The sequence below is a fragment of the Tremella mesenterica genome (genome assembly GCF_000271645.1).
Source record: "Tremella mesenterica DSM 1558 unplaced genomic scaffold TREMEscaffold_3, whole genome shotgun sequence".
Taxonomy (NCBI): Eukaryota; Fungi; Basidiomycota; class Tremellomycetes; order Tremellales; family Tremellaceae; genus Tremella; species Tremella mesenterica.
The window spans coordinates 365,597-388,866 of record NW_006711227.1 but is presented as its reverse complement, the minus strand read 5'-3'; the positions used below and the strand labels follow the sequence as shown (position 1 = coordinate 388,866).

General features: G+C 50.3%; 9 protein-coding genes across 9 annotated transcripts; 4 read left to right on the top strand and 5 right to left on the bottom strand.

Annotated features, from left to right (window-relative positions):
- Positions 1 to 523: 523 nt before the first annotated feature.
- TREMEDRAFT_60923 (uncharacterized protein) lies at positions 524 to 2,801 on the top strand (the record flags this gene model as incomplete). Its single annotated transcript, XM_007003377.1, has 8 exons — positions 524 to 535; positions 556 to 608; positions 821 to 942; positions 992 to 1,359; positions 1,442 to 2,062; positions 2,112 to 2,358; positions 2,438 to 2,597; positions 2,675 to 2,801. 8 exons carry the CDS (start codon positions 524 to 526, stop codon positions 2,799 to 2,801), a joined length of 1,710 nt encoding a protein of 569 aa, XP_007003439.1.
- Positions 2,802 to 3,026: 225 nt separating this feature from the next.
- TREMEDRAFT_29341 (uncharacterized protein) lies at positions 3,027 to 4,187 on the bottom strand (the record flags this gene model as incomplete). Its single annotated transcript, XM_007003232.1, has 3 exons — positions 3,027 to 3,382; positions 3,427 to 4,023; positions 4,070 to 4,187. Coding segments are annotated over 3 exons (1,071 nt in total), but the record flags the coding sequence as incomplete, so codon positions are not given.
- A 299-nt stretch (positions 4,188 to 4,486) lies between these two features.
- TREMEDRAFT_38168 (uncharacterized protein) lies at positions 4,487 to 6,002 on the top strand. Its single transcript, XM_007003239.1, has 5 exons — positions 4,487 to 4,612; positions 4,659 to 4,934; positions 5,023 to 5,499; positions 5,550 to 5,766; positions 5,814 to 6,002. Exons 1-5 carry the CDS (start codon positions 4,601 to 4,603, stop codon positions 5,876 to 5,878), a joined length of 1,047 nt encoding a protein of 348 aa, XP_007003301.1. The 5' UTR covers positions 4,487 to 4,600; the 3' UTR covers positions 5,879 to 6,002.
- A 940-nt stretch (positions 6,003 to 6,942) lies between these two features.
- TREMEDRAFT_73458 (uncharacterized protein) lies at positions 6,943 to 9,590 on the bottom strand (the record flags this gene model as incomplete). The annotated part of the gene is made up of 3 exons (XM_007003670.1): positions 9,250 to 9,590; positions 9,061 to 9,112; positions 6,943 to 8,546 (listed from the first exon to the last, which is right to left on the bottom strand). Coding segments are annotated over exons 1-3 (1,707 nt in total), but the record flags the coding sequence as incomplete, so codon positions are not given.
- A 729-nt stretch (positions 9,591 to 10,319) lies between these two features.
- On the bottom strand, positions 10,320 to 13,015 carry TREMEDRAFT_68048 (uncharacterized protein; the record flags this gene model as incomplete). Its single annotated transcript, XM_007003615.1, has 18 exons — positions 10,320 to 10,409; positions 10,482 to 10,632; positions 10,683 to 10,700; positions 10,745 to 10,800; positions 10,845 to 10,864; positions 10,904 to 10,960; positions 11,006 to 11,105; positions 11,151 to 11,226; positions 11,271 to 11,488; positions 11,534 to 11,713; positions 11,774 to 12,017; positions 12,105 to 12,145; positions 12,188 to 12,226; positions 12,272 to 12,349; positions 12,403 to 12,473; positions 12,607 to 12,738; positions 12,884 to 12,938; positions 12,983 to 13,015. The coding sequence occupies 18 exons, from the start codon at positions 13,013 to 13,015 to the stop codon at positions 10,320 to 10,322; spliced, it is 1,659 nt and encodes a 552-aa protein (XP_007003677.1).
- Positions 13,016 to 13,444: 429 nt separating this feature from the next.
- TREMEDRAFT_43142 (uncharacterized protein) lies at positions 13,445 to 15,840 on the bottom strand. The gene is made up of 9 exons (XM_007003276.1): positions 15,792 to 15,840; positions 15,673 to 15,728; positions 15,573 to 15,625; positions 15,507 to 15,519; positions 15,394 to 15,459; positions 15,244 to 15,347; positions 15,028 to 15,197; positions 13,846 to 14,982; positions 13,445 to 13,801 (listed from the first exon to the last, which is right to left on the bottom strand). Exons 2-9 carry the CDS (start codon positions 15,710 to 15,712, stop codon positions 13,540 to 13,542), a joined length of 1,845 nt encoding a protein of 614 aa, XP_007003338.1. The 5' UTR covers positions 15,713 to 15,728; positions 15,792 to 15,840; the 3' UTR covers positions 13,445 to 13,539.
- Positions 15,841 to 16,032: 192 nt separating this feature from the next.
- On the top strand, positions 16,033 to 17,613 carry TREMEDRAFT_43141 (uncharacterized protein). Its single transcript, XM_007003275.1, has 8 exons — positions 16,033 to 16,189; positions 16,228 to 16,298; positions 16,342 to 16,537; positions 16,583 to 16,646; positions 16,691 to 16,697; positions 16,741 to 16,934; positions 16,984 to 17,198; positions 17,287 to 17,613. The coding sequence occupies exons 1-8, from the start codon at positions 16,113 to 16,115 to the stop codon at positions 17,528 to 17,530; spliced, it is 1,068 nt and encodes a 355-aa protein (XP_007003337.1). The 5' UTR covers positions 16,033 to 16,112; the 3' UTR covers positions 17,531 to 17,613.
- A 1,930-nt stretch (positions 17,614 to 19,543) lies between these two features.
- TREMEDRAFT_68045 (uncharacterized protein) lies at positions 19,544 to 20,443 on the top strand (the record flags this gene model as incomplete). The annotated part of the gene is made up of 5 exons (XM_007003614.1): positions 19,544 to 19,715; positions 19,768 to 19,945; positions 19,994 to 20,024; positions 20,130 to 20,256; positions 20,301 to 20,443. The coding sequence occupies 5 exons, from the start codon at positions 19,544 to 19,546 to the stop codon at positions 20,441 to 20,443; spliced, it is 651 nt and encodes a 216-aa protein (XP_007003676.1).
- A 44-nt stretch (positions 20,444 to 20,487) lies between these two features.
- Positions 20,488 to 21,575, bottom strand: TREMEDRAFT_29140 (uncharacterized protein; the record flags this gene model as incomplete). The annotated part of the gene is made up of 6 exons (XM_007003205.1): positions 20,488 to 20,623; positions 20,696 to 20,786; positions 20,852 to 20,907; positions 20,959 to 21,132; positions 21,284 to 21,423; positions 21,528 to 21,575. 6 exons carry the CDS (start codon positions 21,573 to 21,575, stop codon positions 20,488 to 20,490), a joined length of 645 nt encoding a protein of 214 aa, XP_007003267.1.
- Positions 21,576 to 23,270: the final 1,695 nt, after the last annotated feature.

The following is a 23,270-nucleotide window of genomic DNA, read 5'->3' as shown; positions in this document are numbered from 1 at the left end:
ACCGCATGTTTCCATTGTGCACAGTGTACCACGGGTCGGTACTGAACGTCTGATTATAGCGAATCTCCTCCCTTGCCCCCTTGTCCTCCCTCCCCCCCCCCCCGGGCGCCCCTTGTCCCCTCGCTCCCTTACGCCCTCGCTTCGGTCTTGCGTCGGAGCTGGATCTCATCCGATCGTCCAAAGCGGGAACCGAAATCTTCCCAACGCGCTCGGGCGCAACAACCCCCGAACGTGTCCTCACTCCCACCCGTTCACTAGCTTGGAAAGGAGGACTCTCTCCCCTTCCCGATCCCCAGCGGAGGTGTGAAGATCGCCGACAAATTCCGGGCGCAACGATCCCAGTGCTAAACAGGACCCTAGGTACGATCGTCGGTCGAATTCTGCGCGGGCGTCGGCGTGGGCGGAGCAGGGCGAGTGCGGCCAGAACACCAAGGGCGTCGTTTTTCCACGGTGAACGGCGATTGACCTTTCGGTCATTGGGATTATCTCTTTTCCTTTTATTTCATCCTGGTGTCATTGCAAAATGCCTCGTATCGTCCAACGCACGACAGTCAGACGCCCAGCATCCAGCAGTCGCCGTTCACATACCGAGAATCGGCGGCAATCGGGTCATGCTGACACTCCGCCTAACGACATCTTCTGACCATCCCATCTCCCCATGTCGCATATACGTCCCATGGCGGACAGCAGCAACAGGAAGCTTCACTTTATAAGCTGTAGTAACTGGCGAGTTTTTATTTTCCTATCTCCTCGTGGATCAGACATGACTCCCCACTTATTCGCCCCTTTTCTTTTCTGCTCAATGTCGCTGACGAAGCAGTCGAGCTCGCAAGGTAAAATGTACCGGAGAGAAACCGATTTGTGCAAATTGTGAGAAACGAGAACTCCTTTGTCACTACGACGATCATGTTCGGCGACGTGGACCAGACAAGCAGCCAGGAGGTCAGTCGTGTCTCGTCTCCTCTGTCGACCTTTTCCCACTGACTACCAGGTCGATTGAGGGGAAAGAGCAGGGGCACATTCCAACGTCAAAGCGTCGAGAGTACTCAAGCAGATGCAGGCGTCCGCACACCACTCTTCATACGTGACCATGCCAGAGGGTCAGCGACAAGTGGCCAATCTGCCGCTCGGTTCGAGGAACCTGTCCCTTATGCGGAGAGCTCTGCTCAGGCTGCCGCACGCAACCTACGTCAGGTGATGCCCGCGACGACAAAGAATGAGACCCACTCCACTCCTTCTTTCATGCCGTTGTATTCGCCACCGGGCGACATCGCCGCCGCCAGGGAAGGCTGGTGGACTTGGATTCTTCGAGCGTATTCCGGTGATCGAGTCGCTGCTCGAACCAAGGTCATCAACAACGTCAAAACATTGCGAGTTCACCTTTCTCTCGATTCACCCTTTGGTTCTCAAGCTGATTGTATCCAGCTTCGCCGATGGTCAGATGTGGCATAACTTTCTCAATCGCACCGTTTTCTTCCGCTGCCTACAATCCACGGGAGATCATATATCACTCGCACCTAACATCGTCCTCGCCATGCTCGCCCACGTAACTTTGATACAAGAAGGCAATACTCTACCCGGCCAACTTCGCGCTCTAGACTTTGCCGACGAAGCCCGGAGGATCACCGATTACTGCCTCCAATCAGGTTCTCGGGAACCCGCACACGCTCAAGCCGCCATCATCTTAGGTGTGTACGAGATGCATCCTCATTCCCACCATTCGGCGGCACGTCTCAACGCGGCACTGGTTTATATGGATTCCTGTCTTCGAGCCTGTGTTTCACAACGTTTGGATGTGGACAATCCTCACATATCCGCAAGCTTGGTTGGCTCTTTACGTCAACAGCTGCCTTCTCCGTCGAGGACAGAAGGTGCAGCGCCACACGTCAAACGATGGGTCAACTTTCCAGCATGGTCCGAAGAATGGACTCCCGCCGAAGTTCAGAGGGAAGAGATGCGGAGGATGTTTTGGTCTGCGAGTGCCGTCACTGCGAGCGCTGGATTATGGAGATGTACCATCGGTCGGGCACCACTGGTATTGTCCTCCACATTACCAGTCAACGTCAGTATTTCCCTCGTACACTCAATCAAACTAAGACTAATGACTAAAGTTCTCCGTCTTATATCCTGGTGAGGCGTACTATCAACAGAAAGGCGAATGGGAGCGGGGGAAACTCACTCCTTGGGCTTTATACCATCGAACGATATCATTGTGGCATATGACCGTCAATTCCGGGAATGTGGACCGTGCGCGTCGGAGTGAGATCGTACAAGAGTTGCAGGCGATTGAAGAGGCTCTGAGCATGTTTTCCGACATGGCCGACTATTATATCTGGCAAGCGAAAGATTGGATAATTGGTGAGTTCCTTCTTGGCCTCACTGAGGTATCTCCGCAGTCCGAGAGACCAAGTAGCATGAATTATGCTGATACTGTTAGTAACTCGAATGTTTCTGAACGCCGTTAATTGGAGCCGCTTAGACTCTTGGTTTCAGCGTCGTCTTGTCACCCTTGCTCAATTTGCCGATCCTCCCGACGGTATACCCAAAGTTACTCAACGACCATTGTATTGCTGGTGGTATTTGATGCAAGGATTTGTGTGAGTTTCCGATCCAATGCCTCTCTCCGTCCATTGACTGACTCCATCAGAGCGATACAGCTTTCTAGAATGAGCAGGTCTTATTGGAGAGATGCGGATGATATCCTGGAGTACGTTTACGATGCCTTGAAGGCTATCTCGGAAGTCTGGCCATGTTCAGGTGAGTTCCAGACTTTTGCCCAAGCTCTTCCTGCTGATCTGTAGCCGTAGAACAGGCATGGTTGACATTGCGAAAGAAACATGACGAATGTCTGAAACTGCGAAACGAGGGTGGAGCAGAAAGCTCGTTGATCGGCCCCTTTTACCCCCTCGTTTGAGACAGGATTTACATGTTTAACTAGGAGTAATAGACATGAGATGAACGATGAAATATGCATGATAACGATGATGTTGACTATCGTACAATGTGTTATCCTGACTCCTACGAATCTATGACATGCCCATGTCATCGTCTGGATCATCCCACCCTTCAGGTCCTTCAGGTCCTATCCGCCATGAGAACTTTGTTCCCTCTTTACTCCCACCGACTTTGTGAGACCTCGACACTCGGAACAGCCCTCGGAAGTTTTGCAACTCCAATGGCTGTTCCATCCTCATAGCATCTACCAAAGTGATGTCCGCTGGTAATTGCATTTGTCGGTCTCGGCCTATCAAGGTGAACTGAAGATTTAGCGGCCAGTGGAGAGGGTCGTCACGAGATCGTACCGGTTGATCGTCGGGGTTTGTGGTGAAAGGTGTAGGATATGGAGGACTGAGATGAGGAGTGAAGAACTGTGTATGTCCGGCTTGCTAGTAACATTCAGCCGCGACTGTTATCAGAAGTATTGACTCACCCAGAATCCTTGGATCGTTAAAACGACAACGGCTCCTAGTTCCTTCCTTAATCTACCAACCATTTCCATTACATCCCTCATACCCACGTCATCTCCTCCTCTCAGCCCTTGTGCCTTCCGTCCCGATCTCTCCTCTTCATGCCATCGCTCAGGCCAGAAGCCATCGGCAAATCCATCACAAATGACCAGCGACATGCCATGATTCGTATATCTTAGACCACTGAAGTCGAGAGTGAGGTCGGGAGGGGAAAGAATCGATCTCAAAGCCAAATACCAATCATTCCACCTTGGCTTGATCCGAATAACCCCCAATCTGGCTAATGAAGTTCGGACGATCGTGTCGATGATGGGGGAAATATCTCCATCATCAAATTGAGTTTCTGTTGAACGAGCAGCACTGATCATGGATGTTACATGGGACCGCATAGATTTCGCCAACGTCGAAACGATTGATCGGTGGGTGACAGGAAAGATCAGACTGGCATGGGCATTTCTTCCTCCTAATGGCACTTCCGTACCTCCGGATAACTTGATGGAAGACGGCAGAAGTGTCGTGAGAAGTAAGAAGGATACTAGACTCGTCTTGCCTAAATCTTGATCAGCGAGAATCGAAACATTCCATAGTGAACTCGCCCGAACCACTTGGCCCGATGATCTCCACCAGATCGCCCCTTTGCAGAGTCGACGATCCGACATGAGGACGGTGTTGAAGAAGCTTGTCATCTAAAGAACCTAAGAAGGTAGGACCGAAGGGTGAGTCTCGGGAGTCAGCCCTCGATTTAGGTAACTTAGAGAGACGGCTCCTTACTGGTGTACCGGACCGAGAGGATGAGCTGCAACGTATCAGCTTTGCCGAGTGAGATGAAGGAGATGCCTAACTTCTGCAGCTGTACCGTGCCCAACCTCGGCCAAGAGTGATGCTGTTGTTCTTGGTTGAGCTGAGGATACTGTAGTGTTTTGCGCCATGACTACATGATCATGTGAGAAGATGACTACATATGCAACCTGAGCGTTCAACGTCGTCTTCTCTTCGATCGCTCTTCCATCCTTCGGCGTCAAAATTTCATTTCATTTAGTTAACTTACTTAATTTGACATCCTTTCCGACTTCTAAACCTAGATCAGATTTTCTTTCTTCTCTCACTCACTTGTCCTCACTGTCAAGGCCATCATGTCAAACACCGTGAGTGTCCATAACTCTAGGTGAGAGTCCTGATCGCTGACATCAGATACGATCCCCAGAACTGGAAATCTCTTCCATCCTCCACGGCGGTATACATCACCCTCTTCTTCGATCATGGCAGGCGAACGGTCGAACCCTCACCAAATCCATGTTCATCTACCCTATCTTCATCTCGGACGATCCTGATGCTGAAGAGATCATCTCCACTCTACCTGGTCAAAAGAGATGGGGTATAAACAAACTCGAAAGTTTTCTCGGACCTTTGGTGAAGAAAGGCTTGAAATCTGTCATTCTATTTGGCGTACCCATGAAGATTCAAAAGGTTAATCATCTCACTCCTTCTGATAAATCATCTCCAATTTGGTTCAAAACAGAGAAAGATCTGAATTAGAGAGAGCTGATAATGTTAGGATGCAATTGGGTCAGCCGCCGATTCCCCCGAAACTCCAGTCATCTTAGCATTGCAACTTCTATCGAAACTTTTCCCCCAGCTCTTGCTCGTCATCGACGTGTGTCTATGCGAATATACTTCTCATGGTCATTGCGGTATTCTTTCTTCACTTCCTAATCCAACACACTCCGATCAACCCACTATCGATGCTCAAGCTTCAGCGGAAAGAGTAGCAGAAGTAGCTATCAATTACGCCAAAGCCGGTGCTCATGTCGTCGCTCCGAGTGATATGATGGACGGTCGGATCAGGACTATAAAACTGGGTCTCATGCGCTCCGGACTAGCGAACAGATGTGCCATCATGAGTTATTCTGCCAAATTCGCTAGTGGAATGTATGGACCATTCAGGGATGCTACAGGGAATGCGCCGATGTTTGGGAATAGGAAATGTTATCAACTTCCTCCCAACGGTAGAGGCATAGCTAGGAGAGCGATAGTGAGCGATATCTTGCATTCCGTCCTCAGATGTGATGACTGATCAATTAGAGACGAGACGCCGCGGAAGGTGCAGATATCCTCATGGTCAAACCTGCTTTACCATACCTTGACATCATCTCAGACTGTGCCCAGATCGCTCCCGAATATCCCACCGCTTGCTATCAAGTGTCAGGCGAATATGCTATGGTCGTCGCTGGAGCTGAGAAAGGCATCTATGATCTTAAGTCGATGGCTTTCGAAACCACCGAAGGGATGGTCCGCGCCGGTCAGTCCCTCCCTGACACAAACACAGATCTGTCTTTGATCAAACAGGAGCCAGCATCATCCTCAGTTACTTCACCCCTCAATTCTTGGATTGGTTGGACGAAGAACGTTGATTTCCCCTCCGCACAAGGAGTCATTTTGTCTACTTATCATCCCCTGCACAAGTCTGCATTATCATTTATTGCAGCTGTCCACATCATATGCCATGTGTTTGCATGAAACTGTCGTGTACGTGTGTGTCTGTTCGCCTACTAATAATCTCAACAACAGGGTACGTGTATAACCCCGAAAAGAACTGTCCGTGTCTCGTTGCCATGCAATTGTTCGTGTATCGTATTGCTTCTTACTCCCATCTAATACAGCTCGCCCTGACCTGATCGCGTAACTTAATCCTGCGTGTGATGATTATACTTTCTCGTTTTGTATTATCTTTGTGATTCGACTCATCTGACATCGCTGGCTGAATCCTCATCAATCTTGCTCGTCCCACCAGGCAGGAGGGAACTCTTTCTCCGACTGCTCGCTGCCGCACTCGGTTTGACAGGTGCGCTCTGTCGTCTTCGTTTCTTCTTGGGTGTATCGGAACCTGAATCCAGCTCAGCTGTCGAAGGTCGACCGTCCACAGGGAAATGAACGGCGGCAGGGGCTGTGCCACGTCGGTCTGATCGAGTGGGCTTGGTCATGAACGCCACGCCGAGTCGTTGTAAGACGTCCGACGAGTCAAATTTAGCGGGAAGGAAGACGACAGGGGCGCTTGAAATACTGGGGAGATGGAAGGCCTGAAGCGTTAGCCAAGCCCATTCACTATGTCCGCATGCTGGAGCGGGGACTACCCGCACAACTGATGTCCAACACGCGGTCCAGAGTCGAAAAGGCTTCAGAGAAGGAAAGAATAAGATATGTCAACTCACCACCCCCTCCGCATGCAAGCCTTGCACCATTCGTACAAATGGAGCAACATCCTGATCCTTACATAAAACCATACCCTGTCCCGCGGGAGTGTAACCTTCTCGTGCCAGATGAGCGACTGGTATCATGGACGATGTCGAGTTGTCAACGGGCCCAGCTTGCTCCGGAGGATAAACAATCGTCTGAGGCCACGTGTTGACCTGCCTGATATGTCAGCTGAGGTGCGGAATATTGTGCAACTGACGTGAGGACGACAACAGAGACTCACCACAAGTCGGACGCTTCAGCCTCCCCGATGATCAATATCCCGAATTTACCGCCATTCTTCCCTCTGAGCACCAGATCTCCCTGCCACAGCCCGACCTTGCCCTTCTGCAGATCTTTGAACGAGGGGTTGAAAAACATGCACATGGGTGGAGGCGGAACGAACTTTTCAATGGGCATCGGTAATTTCCAGCCGACGGACGGATGAGGATGAGAGCGGGAAGAAGTGGGAGTAGGAGGGACCGTTTCAGGTGAAAGCACTTGAGTGGAAGTCGAGTTCTGTCTAGTAGACGGTAATGTCTGAGAACTGTGTGGCGCCGTTCCGGGGAGGGATGGAGAGTCCAGACGATCCGTCTCCGGAGTAGGCAGTTGATACAACGCCAGATCTTTTGTCTTCTCCTTGACTTGCTCATCCCATTCAGCCAACTCCTTCGAAACAGCATCATCTTCTCGGTCTTCGATCGCGGTGATCAAGTCGTTGATGACCTCGTTTTGGATGGCATCACTGACCATAGTCGAGGACCTTGTCGGTTCAGTGTGTGGGAAGTAATCGGTGATCGGGGCTTCGGGAAAAGTGGAGCCTTTGGGGGTTGTACCGAGGAAGGCAGCGATATCCAAACCACTAGGAGTGAGATTCATCCACTGTTGGACGTCTGTCTCGTCGAATGCTTTCGTAGGTGTTGCCGGACCGTAGATTTCTTTGCTGAGCTGAGCGGTGAAAGGTGATGATGTGTCGCCCACATGTTGTGAGAGGAGACCAGCAAAGATGGCGGGTTCCCAATGACGGACGGTGAGAGCGTAGAGATCTTTGAGGTTTAGTGCAGCGTCAGGAGATGGAGCAGATATTCGCGTCACACCCTTTGCCTCTTGAAAGGCCAGAGACATGAAGATGTTCGACCAAAGACTCAATTGAGTGACGGCATCTCCTCCTCCTCTTTTCCACACTTCATGTAATAACCTCGACACTGCGACTGGCCCTATATCCTGCACTTCAACCACGCTTGAGAGAATGGTCTTCCAAACGAGGTCTGAGCCAAACTGGGCTATCCGACCAGGAGTGAGGGGTAGTTGAGGATCGGGTGAAGATGAGAAGATTGATGGCTCCCCTCCTCCGTCCAGTGCTCCTGCAGTCGGGTGGCTCGTAAGCTTGACTGTCGGTGGAGTGGGAGTGTCATGGACCGAAGGATAGGGGGAAACGGAAGAGATCAGACGACCAGTGGCGGGGGGTGCAGCCATGGCGTCGAACTCGTTACCAAACCCAAAGAAAAAGCCTGTTTCCGACGTCGCTATTGAACCAATATCTGGTGTACCGCCGAGAGTCGAGGGAAGGGATGTTCCGGGCGTGGTTGAAGGAGGGTAAGACGATCTCCTCCTGGAGAGTGATTGTCTCAAACTTGAAATGTGGGGTGGTAGGAATGGCGGGAAGGGAAGTGGTGATGAAACAGTATTTATCGGGGTGTTGTTTGAAGATTTCGCGGGGGGCTGGGAAGAAGAAAGCAGATGAGATGATGGAAGTAGGTGTAAATCGATAGAAGAGTGAATGGACGGTACGAATGAGACACTGTTGGCGTGAAGAAGTCGAAGGGATGTGGCTTGAAAGGAAGACTGCTGTGACGGCGTGTCAGCGAACGACTGGGGTTGGACTTTTCATTCAAACGGGGGACTGGGAGGAGTGAGGATGTGACCCGGGACGCGGGACAGGTGGGTTGAGGTAGGTTGGGATTATCAGAGATCCGGGAATTCAGAAAGAGGGAGAGAAAGGGATAGGCGGGTCGATTGGGTAAGGGGGGATTGGGCCTAGACTCGGTGTGTGGAGTGAATATGTATATATATCCTTATGCCTTTGTCCGTCTGTGCGGTAGATGATCATAGATCATAGATCATGGATGAACTCGTCGGGGGTAGTCTGTAGATGAGAGATGATGCAGTGACGAGAGGTGGCCAAGGTAGGTGAGGTGAGCTCGAGTTGATAGGGAGGAGCCTAAATGCAGCACAGTAGTCGCAGTGTCTTATTCCACAGTTCACCGAGGTCTATCTATCCATCTGTCCGTGCTCGATGCGATCCCAAAGGGCCAACATCGAAGTCCCCCAAGCTGCAAGACATTACGGGAGTGAGACTCACGAGTGAGGGCGTTGTTATGTGTCCAGGATGGTCAGGAGGAGACTCATCGCCACTGTGTGCATCAGCGACAACCCCAAGCAGTCGAAAGTGCGAGAGGGTTTGTCCAAGAGACATGTCAATCACTAAGTACTACTAGGCCTAGGCCTACTACTACTGGTGAAAAGCCATGTGCCGAGAGATGAGACGTACCTTTTCAACCCGACTGTTCTCTCCTCAGGAGCGTTCATCACACTCGTCGTCATCTCCTCTCTTGTCCCGTCACCTCAAGTCACGTTCAGCAACAGTTTGTGCTGTGAGAACGAGTGCAAGGTCAATCAAACCACTCGAATGGCTCCAAATGACAGAGTGGCGAGGGAATTTGTACTTGATGATCCGTCTGTCGGACCGGTGGATGACTTTGGGGTGTGTGGAGTCGTTAAAACAAACAACGATGATCTTGATGGTCTCAGACCAGATTGGCGAGTTGTGACTCAAGTGGCGTTGACACTACTATGGAAAAACAAAGTACGAGTAAGTGTGGGATAAACGACGAATGATCCAAAGATTTCTGGGCATCTCCAATCCTCCATAAAAAGTCGAGATGGGAGCAAGCCAGGGCCAGGGCAGGACCGGACGGCAAGGGAGAGACTACTGCGCAGAAATCAAGGAATCACACCCATCCTTCGCCACCCACCCTCACTCCTTCGGGTCTCAGTCGCCGGAAGGTGTCTCTGTTCAACGTTCCGCTATGTTCCCTATCGCCTGTCCCAGGCCTTTGACAGGAACAGTTCAGTCCAAAGTCTCCTCGGCAGTTGCTCCAAAGATTGCTCCAAACAACCCACGAACCCAACTTCCCGCACAACACAAAATCTCTTCCCGCACAACATTTTGGGCGCCTAATGAGCCAGATGCATAGAATTGACATGCCTAACTTCCAAAACAGCTTGGGCCTCCGCCATCAGGTGGAGGCCATGTTGATGGATTACCGTTAGGGGGTTAGGGGTTTAGGGGGTTAGGGGGTTAGGGAGGTTAGGGGGTTAGGGTGGTTGGGAGGATATTTACTAATTGGACAAGGGTGATCAGGGAGTTAGGCGTGTCAAAAGACCTCTACCATGGGTTAGGCGCCCAAAATGTTGTGCGGGAAGAGATTTTGTGTTGTGCGGGAAGTTGGGTTCCAACCCACACATTCCACCCTCGGAGCTCACAGCGAAACAATCTCCGAATGCATGACGTCGTGATATGTACCTGGGGATCTCTCCCTGATTGCCATGCCCTGCATTCTAAAAATGCTCCTTGACAAACTTGACATCTACGTTAGGAGTCTTACATTTCATCGCTTCAGTACGGATGACCCTAGCTAGGTTGTTTGGCTGTCTAGTCAGCGTCACTCCTCACACGTCGACTGGTCACGCATGGGGAGGAGTCGTGCTAGCAACACTCACGCCACAGAAATAAACACCCAAGCGAGTGCGTAAACTTGCCTCCCTGCCTTGAAGATACGATCCATTCTCGATACTGTTCGAGAGCGACGAGAAGATTTGGCGGAAATCTGGTCGACCGAATAACGTCCGGGAACGGAGGAGAGTCAATGGACTGGAAATGTCAGCTAACATCAATCGGTGCTAAGAGCGAGGAAGACGTACTCGTACTCTTGTCCCACGCTGCCCTATCAGTGATCCCCTCTTAATACGTAGGAACAACTCACTCATTGATCGCAATGTTTTGTACGGCGTCAATGTCCATCTTCTGTGTCAAGTAGATCTGCTCAGATCAGCTACGCGTTGGATAAGGGAGGAACGACTTGCCGAGATGCGTAAAAAGTTGGCTGTCAGGTTAGTGAGGGGAGATCTTTGTGGTCACTCACGATCAGTCTGGGCAGCTTCAATTTCTTCCAAAATACTCTGGAACCAACCGAACGAGCCTGATTGATCAGCAACAACATATGAGGGGACTTTTTGCGTCTCACCGGTATCACGGCACGACCAAATGAACTCGACTCTGCGCAGAGCACCAAGACGACCGGCCTTTTGAGCGTACCAGATATGTTTTAGGATGGATGCAAATGGCTACTCGGTGAGCTATCCTCTCTCATGAGTGGCAAAACCACTTACGGTTACACCAATACCAGCACCGATCAAGACAGCGACTTCCGATTTGAAAACGTCTTCGGCGGGTGCACCATATGGTCTGGTCGCGTTAGCGCACATCATCACAAGAAGGCACCGACTCACCCATCAATCCTCAATGTGGGCATACCCAAACCAATACTGCTTGGGTTGATCTCAATGAAGTCTCCTCGCCTACCGACATCTTTCTCCCCGACCAACTGTTCACCGCTGACTGTGTTCACCTGAGCACCCAGTCGGGCACCGAATGCTTTGGTAAAATCTCCGACTTGACGTATATGGACCGAGACGAATGGATCTTCAGGAGCAGAGGAAATGGTGAACTACTTGGTCAGCTCAAGACACTGAAGAAGTGATGTTGAACTTGCCGGATGCCATTGAAACTTTGAGACATCGGGACAGTTGAGGAACAGCCATTGACCGGCTTTGTACTTGAAACTTGGCTTGACGAAACGGACTTCAAGAGCGCCAGATGGGTGAGAGAGGACTTTGACGATATTGGTTTGACGTCTGGCACGAACCTCGCGCCACATTCTCTCACCAAAGTACTGTCAGTCAGTCATCCCATCGACGACATATTTGACTTCTCAACGGTGAAAGTGACTTACCAAGATCCCAGGCCAGATGGTGAACCTCCAACTCTCGTATCCGAGACAATGATCAGTCGAGTAGAAGGGAAAGGTAGGGATGTAATCCGGATCGACGGAATCTCGAACGAAACAGCCGGTCGCATGGGTGTACAAACCGACCATGAAGAAGAAAGCGAGATGATGAGTGTACCAAAACGCCTCGAAACATTGTTGTCGAACCGAAGCGTGAGCGGTGGTATAGATGAGAAGCATGATGAGCAACCTCGGAGTGAGCGCTAGGTCCAGCTAAAATCTGTCTAAAGTTGTACATGTCGAGAAACAGGATTGTCATGTTTGTAGAAGAACTCACATGACGTGACCTGTGAGTCCACCCGGTTGAGTATAGTGGATCTATTTCATCAGAAATGCTGACTTGCCAGTTGTAAAACTCACCTCCCACGCTGTCTGCTTTCGGACTTGAGTCCTCTCTACCTGTTCTTGATCAGTCATACGTTTGATAGCGATATCTTGACTCACGTTGATAAAGTTGACATAGTGCGCGGTAGTATGCACCATAGTCCAGAATAACATCTGGTAAGCTACTTGACGATGAAACTGACAGCTATTAGCAATTCTCCTGCGACGTCGTAGGCAGACAAGAAACTCACCCAGATATTCTCATCGGCGGGAAAGAGCCATTGTAATTTCGGTCTGACAAGTTTTATTATATTCCTCAACACTGTTCGTGAGCTAGAGTCAAATTTGCAACCCGTCTTCCGTTCCATTCCATCTTATGGAGAGATAGGTTACACGGGCGAAACTCAAGCCCAAGGATGATGAAGTATCGACGAATGAAATGCTTGACGACTCACTAGGCAACAGAATCATCCCCCCGTCAAACGCTAGGACCAGCCCAGCTCCACGAGATGTCCAGACCGAAAACTTCAATCCATTCAAGGCTGCGAGTCGTGTGTTGGTTTCTTGAGAGTACCAACCATAGGCGACTGTCCGTCAACTGGCGACTCTTCGAAAGCTCTATCGCATGTGTAAGCCTACCAGACTTCGCTTCCTACCACTTCGGGAGGCGATGGACATCTTGAAAAGAGGCATGTGATGCGGGAGGGCCTCGAGCTTGAGTGAATGACTCACATAGGAAGAAATGCACCCCATACCACAACACATTCCATATCAACCTCCTCCCCGTCTGTACATCAGTGTCCTCCGACCCGATGTTTTCTCTAGACGTACAAGTTCGCGCTTGAACAAAGTTCCAACTGACATGACACTTGATGATCTATTTTCAAGACTATAAAGTGTAAAGAGCGAGGCGCCAGCGCCGATGAATGTTGAGCAAAATAAAGTAGTAAGTAACGACGAAAGAGTATCAAATCTGCCAGCTTTATGTCAGTAAAAGAGAGAGAGAAGCGAGGGAGACGGTCGTGAGGGCCATCAGGGGGATCGTATGATGCGTTCATGAGTAGACTTTGAAATACTTACTAGCAAGCTCGTCGCCTAGCAACGTTCAAGCAGCCGACAGTTAACCTTGACGACGCATTATCTTGTCCAAGAGACGCAAATGAACTTGATATTAAAACAATAGACGCCTCCGATTCTCTTTCACCGATCGTTCACAAACTATCACCGTCGAGTTACACATGGTCCATCGTCTATCTAGTCTAGTCAGTGGTTGGTCAGCCAGTCACGCACCATGCACCATGACCAAAGATCTGTATGCACAATGAACAATCCCATCTCATCTCAGATGCTTCCTGTACAATGAAATGACTATGCGCAAGAGATATCTCCTATCTGGCAGATGCCATGGCCTTTTGCATGGCCCTCTTGACGCCCAACTGTGCCTTCTTGAGCTCATCCGCGCTCGCATCCTCCTGCTCCAACTTCTCCAGCGCCTTGGCGATTTCAGCCTCGACGGCACCGCGAGCACCGCGCTTCATCTTCGAGGCTAGTTCGGGCGCCGAGATTGACTGCTCGCAGGTGTGCAGATACGCCTCGAGTTCATTCCTAGCTTCGTGTCGGGCCGAAAAGTCCTTGTCGGCGTTTTTGAACCTGAAGGGTCAGCATGCTGTCATGAGATCCGGCTTGAAACTCACTGTTCTGCGTCCTTGATCATGGCAGAGATCTCTTCGGATGACAATCGACCGACAGAGTTTTGAATAGAAATTTGGGCCTTGCGACCGGAGGCTCGGTCCTGAGCAGACACCTTGAGCAGACCATTGGCGTCAACTTCAAAAGTGCACACAAGCTCGGCTTGACCTCTTGGCATGGGAGGGATTCCGGAAAGCTCGAACTCGCCTAAAAGTCGGTTGTCCTTGCATTGCGTTCGCTCACCCTCGTAGACTGGGAACATGACGGTGGTTTGATTATCCTCGACCGTGGTGAAGACTCGAGATTTGTTGGCGGGAATGGCGGTGTTACGGGGAAGGACAACACCGAAGATGTCACCCTGCATGGCAACACCCAGAGACAGCGGGGCGACGTCGAGGAGGAGCAAGTCGGCAGTCTTGTCCGAGCTCTGACCGGTGAGCACGGCGGCTTGAACGGCGGCACCGTGAGCGACGGCCTCATCTGGATTGATGGATTTGTTCAGTTGGCGACCTCCAAAGAACTCGGAAACGAGGGACTGAATTTTGGGGATACGAGTAGAACCGCCTACAAGAACAATGTCGTCGACCTTGCCGGCAGCAATCTTGGAGTCTTTGAGGACTTTTTCAACGGGCTCAAGGGTGGATTTGAAAGCAGCGGCATTGATTTCTTCGAAACGAGCACGGGTGATACTTGCGGAGAAGTCGGTGCTGGCGTACAAAGAATCAACTTCGACCATAGTTTGAGAAACTGAGGAGAGGGTACGCTTGGCACGCTCGCAAGCTGATCGGAGACGACGCATGGCACGGGGGTCATCAGAGATGTCGTGCTTGGTTTTGCGCTTGAACTCGGCTTTGAAGTGCTCGAGCAACGTGTTGTCAAAGTCTTCGCCACCGAGATGTGTGTCACCAGCCGTAGCCTTGACCGAGAACACCTTGCCGTGGATGGTAAGGAGTGACACGTCAAAGGTACCACCTCCAAGGTCGAAGATGAGCACGGTACGCTCCTCCGTGGAAGTATCGTCAAGGCCGTAGGCGATGGCAGCAGCAGTGGGCTCATTGATGATACGCAAGACCTCAAGACCAGCGATGGCACCAGCGTCCTTGGTTGCCAGACGCTGTGAGTCGTTGAAGTAGGCGGGGACGCTGCTCGTGAGCTTTTGAGGCCGTAGGACGAACGCGGTCACTCACGTGATGACAGCCTTGGTGACGGTCTTACCCAACTTGGCTTCCGCAATCTCCTTCATCTTCATGAGGACCATAGCCGAGATCTCTTGAGGTGAAAATTGCTTGGTCTCGCCGAGGTACTCGACTTGAATATAAGGTGAGCCGTCCTTGTCGATGACGGTGAAAGGCCAGTGCTGATTGTCAGTACATAGATGTATGACCTATGAGAGTAGAACGGACCTTCATGTCTTTCTTGACGTCGGGGTCATCGAACCGCCGACCAATGAGACGTTTGGCATCGAAGACGGTGTTACGGGGGTTCATGGCGGACTGATTTTTGGCAGCTGATGGGTCAACCACCGGTCCACAGATCCACAGAAAGAGGCTCACCATCTCCGATAAGACGCTCGCCTTCGCTGAAGGCGACGTAAGATGGTGTGGTTCTGTTACCTTGGTCTGAAGTCGTCAGCTTGCACAAAGGAGTCTTTGTGAAATTAGCACACCATTGGCGATGATCTGAAAAGTCAGCGGGAGCTCATTCCCAAAGAAATCAGGGAGCTGGAACTCACCTCGACACGCTCATGAGACATAACACCGACACAAGAGTAAGTAGTACCAAGGTCTACACAAGTCAGTTGAATGATGCTAAAGGTCGGAGGAAATACTGACCGATACCAATGGCACCTTCGAAAACGTCCTCAGCCGACATGATGCAAGTAGTGGCTCTGTTACTTCAGCTTCCTTCTCAATAATTCCTCGTGCCCAAAATGAATGGAAAAAGCTCTCACTGTGTTTGTTGGCCTTTTGGAGAGTAGAAAAGAGAAGGATAAAGGAAAACGCTCAGATTTCAACCATGATGAAAAAGTTGAAGACTCAGGTTTCGAAATTACCGTCAATCTCCGAGTGTGGCATCTCGCTTGACCATAGATAGGCACGACCTCGCCAGGTGCCACGTGGTGGATTCCCGATTGAAAGTTGCCAAACCCAACGTCATCCTTCTCATTGGGAATTTGCATTGTAAACTTTGCATGTTTCTTCGCCTCTCTTCAGCTGTATCGACCCTCTCTCATCTCCCTTCACCTCTTCGTAAACGACCATTCAGCCACGCCATGTCTGTACCTCCGTTCACCCGTCTGCACAAAGAGGCAGACCTGGGTGTTCTCTCCGTCCTGCGAGCCTGTCACCTGTCAGTGTTCATGATGCTCTCGGACCCGCTGATGGCAGGACAAAAGCTGTGCAGAATGTCTTGGTCAAGGACGATACCATACTCAAGGCGGATAGGTCGCCTGTGACGGGCGAGTCTCCTCAGACCTTGACCATACTCAGACTGACAAACAGCCGCTGATCTCTCGGCTCAAGCACTGATATCTTTGCATCTACGCTCACACTTTCCCTCAGATCTCATCATCGGTGAAGAGGACACTTCGGAGCTTCGATCAAACTCATCTCTGCTTGACCGAGTGATTGGTCTGGTGAATGACAACTTTCAGGTAGAGGAGGGATGGGGAAAGAATCAGCAGTGGAGTCAAGAGGAGTAAGTCCCAGCATTGACCTGACGGACGTTGTTGAATGCAACCAGGATCCTCGCCGCTATCGATGCTGGATCTGCTTCCGGAGGATCTAAAGGGAGATACTGGACCATTGTGAGCGCTGGGTACATGTGGTGATGTGCGCAGCTGACTGATAGGATCCTGGTATGTATGTTCGGTAACGTTGATAGTGGATTGACCCTCGCAGTGGACGGAACGTCAGGTTTCATCCGTCATCAGCAATACGCCGTATGCTTAGCTCTAATCATTGACGGCGAGGTGGAGTTAGGAATCATCGGCTGCCCGAATCTCGGCGCAGAACCGGCAAAACTGGGTGAAGAGGTCATTCCCAATGGTCAGGGAGTGTTGATGATCGCTATCAAAGGGGAAGGCAGCTGGTCGGTGAGTCAATCACTATACTGCGCGGGACTGTCAGACTCATCTTCAATAGCGTCCTCTTTCTACCCCATCTTACACTCGCATATCCTTACCATCTTCCCCTTCCGAACCTTCTCCCCTCACATTCCTCGAGTCCGTCGAGGCTGGTCATTCGGCACATGACATACAAGCCAACATTGGCCGACTCCTTGGCGTTCAAAGGCCAAGCTTGCGTATGGACAGTCAGGCAAAGTATGCTTGTCTAGCTCGCGGTGAGGGTGGTATCTAGTGAGTTTCCTTGGTCAACGTTCTCCACGATTTTCGGTCTTGCTAAGAGGATACGATCCCGCATGACTGATTTATGCTGATCATTCAGCTTGCGGATACCCACCAAATACTCCGGGGGCAAGGACTACATCGAACGGATCTGGGATCACGCTTCAGGCTGTCTCCTCATTCACGAATCCGGCGGGGTATGCACCGACATGCACGGCAAGCCGTTGAAATTTGGTGTGGGTCGAACACTTGCCGAAAACGAAGGTATCGTCGCTGCTGGCCGTGATACCCATCCAAAGGTCATCGCCGCTGTCAAGCAGGCTATCGAAGCCGCTCGGAGATGATAGGCGAAGTGAAGGGAAGTGGGTGAATCATATCATGGACATGAGATCATACATATCTGTGCATCAAGCTATACGACTTTCGCATCGTTACTGGAACCTCGTGACACGCCGTCATCCAGAGGCCTGATTATCGAATTGACATACTTCACGCTAGCCTCACTCCTCTTGCTCATTGTACGAGCCACTTTGCCTTTCTCACGCATCGCGAGCGAGTGCATGGACATGATCGACGTCCTATAACTGACTGTGAGCAATTCTCTCCATCATTCACCTACCCGTGACATACCTCGTTTGTTGCTTCTGATATTCCTCCATGATTTTGAGCTGCGCTTCCTCGGATTGACGATGCATCCTGACCAAACCCCACAGAATCATGCCCGTGGCTATGGGTCAGCCTCATTCACAAGGCCATGCTTCTTCCCGGGAGATACTTACCAATGATCACCCCGGTGCTTGAAAGACCATACAGCCACCGTGGGATATGCACTCGGCTGTTTGGTGGGTCAACACAATTTCCCACCAGAGAGGAGCCATCCTGCTGCGTCTGTGCAGTGCAAGTGTACTTGTCGTCAGCCTTTTCGATACTTAGAACATGAAAAAGACATACTGAACCACATTCTTGATCCTCCCAACAGGAGTCTCCCACATCCTTCACCGGTAGACATTGAGTCATAGTAACGTTCTGTACGGTCAGATGCATTCATAACCGACAAGGGGCATGTGACATACGCAGTAACCTTGACCTTCGATGCAATTATCTCTGGTAATGCTCGTATTGAAAGCTGTACCGTCCGTATCAAACCCTGTGTATGTCTGATCTAAGTCAGACACTTTCCTCTCCAATACAGGAAGAGAGCAACTCACTGTACTCTCAGTCTCGCAGGTCCCACCGAGACCTACGTTCTCCCACCTGATATCAGCACAGTCCATCAAGCTGATGGTACTTGAGTAGCATAGGGTAAGTAGTAGAGGAAGGACTAACATACACACTCCCAGCAGACAAATGGCACCTTTTCCAACTCCCACCTCATCAGGCTTGACAGCAAACGGTGTACTCGGTGGCTCACATTCGTCTTCTCGTGAGTACGATTCGGTTCTTGCCGATGCCGAGAAACAAGGAGAGGAAAACCTTACCGTCCCTGTTGAGTTCACACCTACCTCCCAACGGAACCCAAGGTAAACAGCCAGAAGCATCGTCAGGACAGAACATGCCTTCCGGACAAAGTGGTGGTGTTGGAATACTGGCGTCCAGCAGCGATGTCAAAACATACTCATCGCGTCTATCACCATCAGCTCTCTCCACTGTGTGTTGAAATCTGTACAGTAGAGGGTGACATGGATGACGTACCGACATTGTCTGGGAAAGCAAGTGCCGTTCGACGTGCAGACTGTGAATCCAAATCAGCTTGTATACGGTCCAAAAAGAAAACTCACAGCCGAAGGAATCGCAGTCCGTCTCGAAGGCTTTGGTATTGACATCAAGGTGATTGTTGGCGATATCGCAAGCTCCGTATAGGGCCACTCGAGCTGTATAACAGTGAAGGAGAGGAAGAATTAGTATGGTGAGTAGGGGAGCTGACATTGGGGAATACCGTAGCTCGAGAGAGATAAACTAAAAGAAGTCAGTCACGTAGGGCTAAGTACTCAAGTCGGAATGACGAGAGCGGTGTTAACGGAATGCAAGGTCAGACTCGGAGCTAGGAAGAGTTGTGTGTGATGACACCATGGCTGGAGCGAATATGAGAGTGAGACTGCCAGATAAGCAGATATGCCGACGGACATGATGAGGAGTCAAGGAGAGATATAGGAAAAGCTTCTCGAACGGTGACCACTAGTCATCTCGGTGTCATCGAGTGAGCCAACGGATGCAACGGAATTGACCGGTCGCAAGGACATCATCACGACAAGCTACATAATAGCTGCCGGGCTACCTATCATGATCACCATGATCTTTGTCCCTCTCCCTCTTGCGTATACACTCAAGTGGGCACACCGCTCCCATATCCTTCGACAATGTCCGCTTATGGATCCATAGCCGCCCCCGAACCCAAGACGACTCTAGCAGTCAGGACATGGGATATCAAAAACCCAGACTGTCTTCTCTGGACATTTCCTGTCGTTGGCTCAGATGCTCCCTCTGAATTACTTCATCATGTTCATCACTTACTAAATACAGAAATCCAAGGTCGGTTCTATCTTTTGTTTCTGCTACTTATCCGATGACTAACCTGGCTCAGACGGCAAAACCTACCCTCAAGAAACTCCATTAAAATACGAAGAATTCGTTGCCTATTACTTTTCAAGCGTGACGATCATTGGACTACTCGTATCCGTCGAAAACAATCCTCCGGAGACTTTAGAAGAGGCAAGATGTGGGCAGAGCTGGGAAGTATCACTGGGAGGAACGTATTACATGTCGGTACATCTTCTCCGTCTTGTAAGGTTGCTGACACAGTCACGTAGAAAGCCGAACTACCCCGGAAGAAGCAGTCATGTGAGTTTTTCAACGTCCAACTGCCCTTGGGAGAAGAATTGATAGCCAGATTTGTGTGAGTCCATGCCCGTCTCCGTCAGACTAGAGAGGAGTTTGATCAATGAGAATGCTGGTTTTCTAGTCCCAGAACAACACAGAGGACGGGGAGTGGGCGCTGCTCTGGCAAAGAGCTTCTGCGAGTACGCTCCTCAATTAGGATACAAATCCAGTGTCTTCAACCTGGTGTACGCAAGTAAGTTCGTTCAACTCGAATCCCTATTTTAGCTGACACGCAAGATAATACTGCGTCCCTCCGGCTTTGGGATTCTTTAGGTTTCAGCCGAGTAGGACTGATACCGCAAGCCGGACGGCTAAGAAGCGGCCCAGAGGGGGGAGAAGAGTATGTGGACGCTGTGGTGATATACAAGAGCTTTGTCTAGGTATCAATCACTCCGACATGCATGGTAGAGAACAAGCGAGAAGCCTATATGGTTGCTTCTTCTGCTGACGAAACCGTGCTAGCTGCGGGAGTGGAATATGGTACAGGCTCGAGAGGTGGGAAGATGTGATCCCTGTAGAATTTGAGTTCCCGTATGCTTCCTTGGATATCGTCCAAGGCTCTGACGTATTAATTCAACGTCTCCGTCGTGGGCGAGTAAGGACGCAAAGAAGACAGAAAAGATTGAACGGACCGATGTGCCACCTCTCCTTCCCGACTATCACTTTCTTTCTTTCGAATTGAGGGATACCATCTTCGACATATCTCTTTGATAGAGCTGACGTCTGCCCGTGAGCTTGCCCTTACCAATCTCGGTCAATAAGCAAATTCCATGAGTAGTATGACTGACCGAGAATGCGGTATGACAAATGATCGGTGATACTAGGCATGTAGCGGACTAAGAACCTGGAGTTCGTCAATTCACCCTACTCCTGTCCAGAGGGAGTGAGAACTCACGCTTTATCAAGATGGACCGAGCTACCAGCCAGTAACCCCGCTCCTGGCTCAGGTATCCATCTCATTATATACTCCTTGACCGTTTTTTCGACTTCTTGATGCGTATGAGGCGAAGAGAGGCATGCGGCAGTAAGACCGCTTTTGCCGTGTTGTTCGACACACCATTCCCCCATACTGAGTGTAAGCATTCGTCTCTTTGTTCCATATCGTTGATATCTAAGCCAGCTGTTGAGCTTCAATATGGTTTGATTGGCTTTCAGTACAACTCGTTAAAGACGCAGCGAATGAGAAGGAACACCATAGGACGAAAGATTCCTTGACTCACCTGTCCAACACCGCCTCCTCAGTCCGAATGACATAGTCAATCCCCTCATCGACAGGATTGAGCTTCCCATCGGTTATGATCACAGCAATCTCCAATAATTGATCTCTCGTCGCGTCCAGGCCCGTCATCTCGCAGTCGATCTGGACGTCAGGTCCGACCAATTTGATGATTGCGGTGGAAGGGATTAACGTTAATCCCGTTCGGACAGAGCGTCTGTGGGACCAGCCCTTGACACAACACTCACCCACACCAAAGGACCGTCATCGTATGTGAAAGGCGATGATCGCGACATGACCATAACACTTGATAGAGGTCACTGCAGGATGCCAAGTTGTTGAAGGTTGTCCGTCTAGAGTCTAGTAACCAGAGATGACATATCATGCGGGACCCCATTTGTAAGACGCGATTGATCAGTACCAAAAACGTCTCCAATGTAGAAAGTCAATTGAAGAGAAGAGTATGCATTCTGTCATTCTATCTACCTATTTATCTATCTAAAACCTATCCTGCTGAATCATCTGCTTAGCAATGAATGAATAAGCTGATGAGTCATCTATCTAAGAAGCTGTCATAACCCTCAAATATCTGTAAATACCACGTGCATATCATCCACTCAAGTCCAGTCAACTTTACTCAAATCGTCTCAACTCGTTCCATCGTATGACATGTGGATCACCATTCAACCTTAATCACCCTCCCATCACTGAGTCAACCAGACTTGACATTGTATACATCAATCACGTCATCTGTCGTCATCTGTCGTCATCTGTCGTCATCTGTCGTCATCTGTCGTCATGTTACGACCGAGAGTGTCACGAACTACGTCGTAACATCCCTGACAACCACCATCACCGATCCTCCTTTCACCATCACCGACCTTCCTTCCACCATCACCGACTTCCACTCGAACCACTGAGACCAACTACGGCAAAGTTACGAGAACCAAGAGGGTATTTGTCACAATAACCCCGTCGAGCGGAGAACTACGGCGAAGTTAGGGGAAGGGAACCGAGGGAGAGCAGAACAAGGGAAGTTAGGTGAAGTTAGTCAAAGTGAGAGGAGTAGGACATCGGGGATATGGCGAGGTACGGCCAAGTTGAACGAAGAGGACTGAGCGTGAGGCAGTGCAGGAGTTGAGGGACGTTCTATGAGGAGAGAGGAGTAGTATAGATGGTTTACAGATCGCTGAACTTCTTCAGCGATCCTTGATTGTTGTCAGTAGCGAGTGATATATTCAGTAGCTACAACCTTCGAGATAAGGAGAGCTACCATCGAGCATTTCGACGTACCACGGCGAAGTTAGCCGCGGTTCATCAACGATCATCCTATCATTTACCACTCGACGTATCACTACGACGAAGTTAGCCGTAGCTCCCCAACGAGTACCCTGTCCTAGTGAGACATCGACGCCCCACTATGACATAGTTAGCCGAGGTTTTGTCGACCGTCGGTCAGTAGAGCAGAAGAAACAACGATTGTGACAGAGAGCTAGGCAGTGACCTGACCTAACTTCAGTGGACAACGACGACAAGAGACAAAGTGATAGCGTAGAGTGGATTGGACGATAACAATAGAAAGTATCTGAGTGTAGGATAAAGGGTATGTCTGAAGTCACTTAGACAATGTCACGAACTACATTGTAACATCCCTGACAACCACCATCACCGACCCTCCTTTCACCATCACCAACCACCACCCAAACCACTGAGACCAACTACGGCGAAGTTACGAGAACCAAGAGGGTATTTGTCACGATAACCCTGCCTAGCGGAGAACTACGGCGAAGTTAGGAGAAGGGGACTGAGGGAGAGCAGAACAGGGGAAGTTAGGCAAAGTTAGGCGAGGTGAGCGGAGTAGGACATCGGGGATATGGCAAGGTACGGCAAAGTTGAACGAAGAGGACTAAGCGTGAGGCAGTGCAGGAGTTGAGGGACGTTCTATGAGAAGAGAGGAGCAGTATAGATAGTCTACAGATCGCTGAACTTCT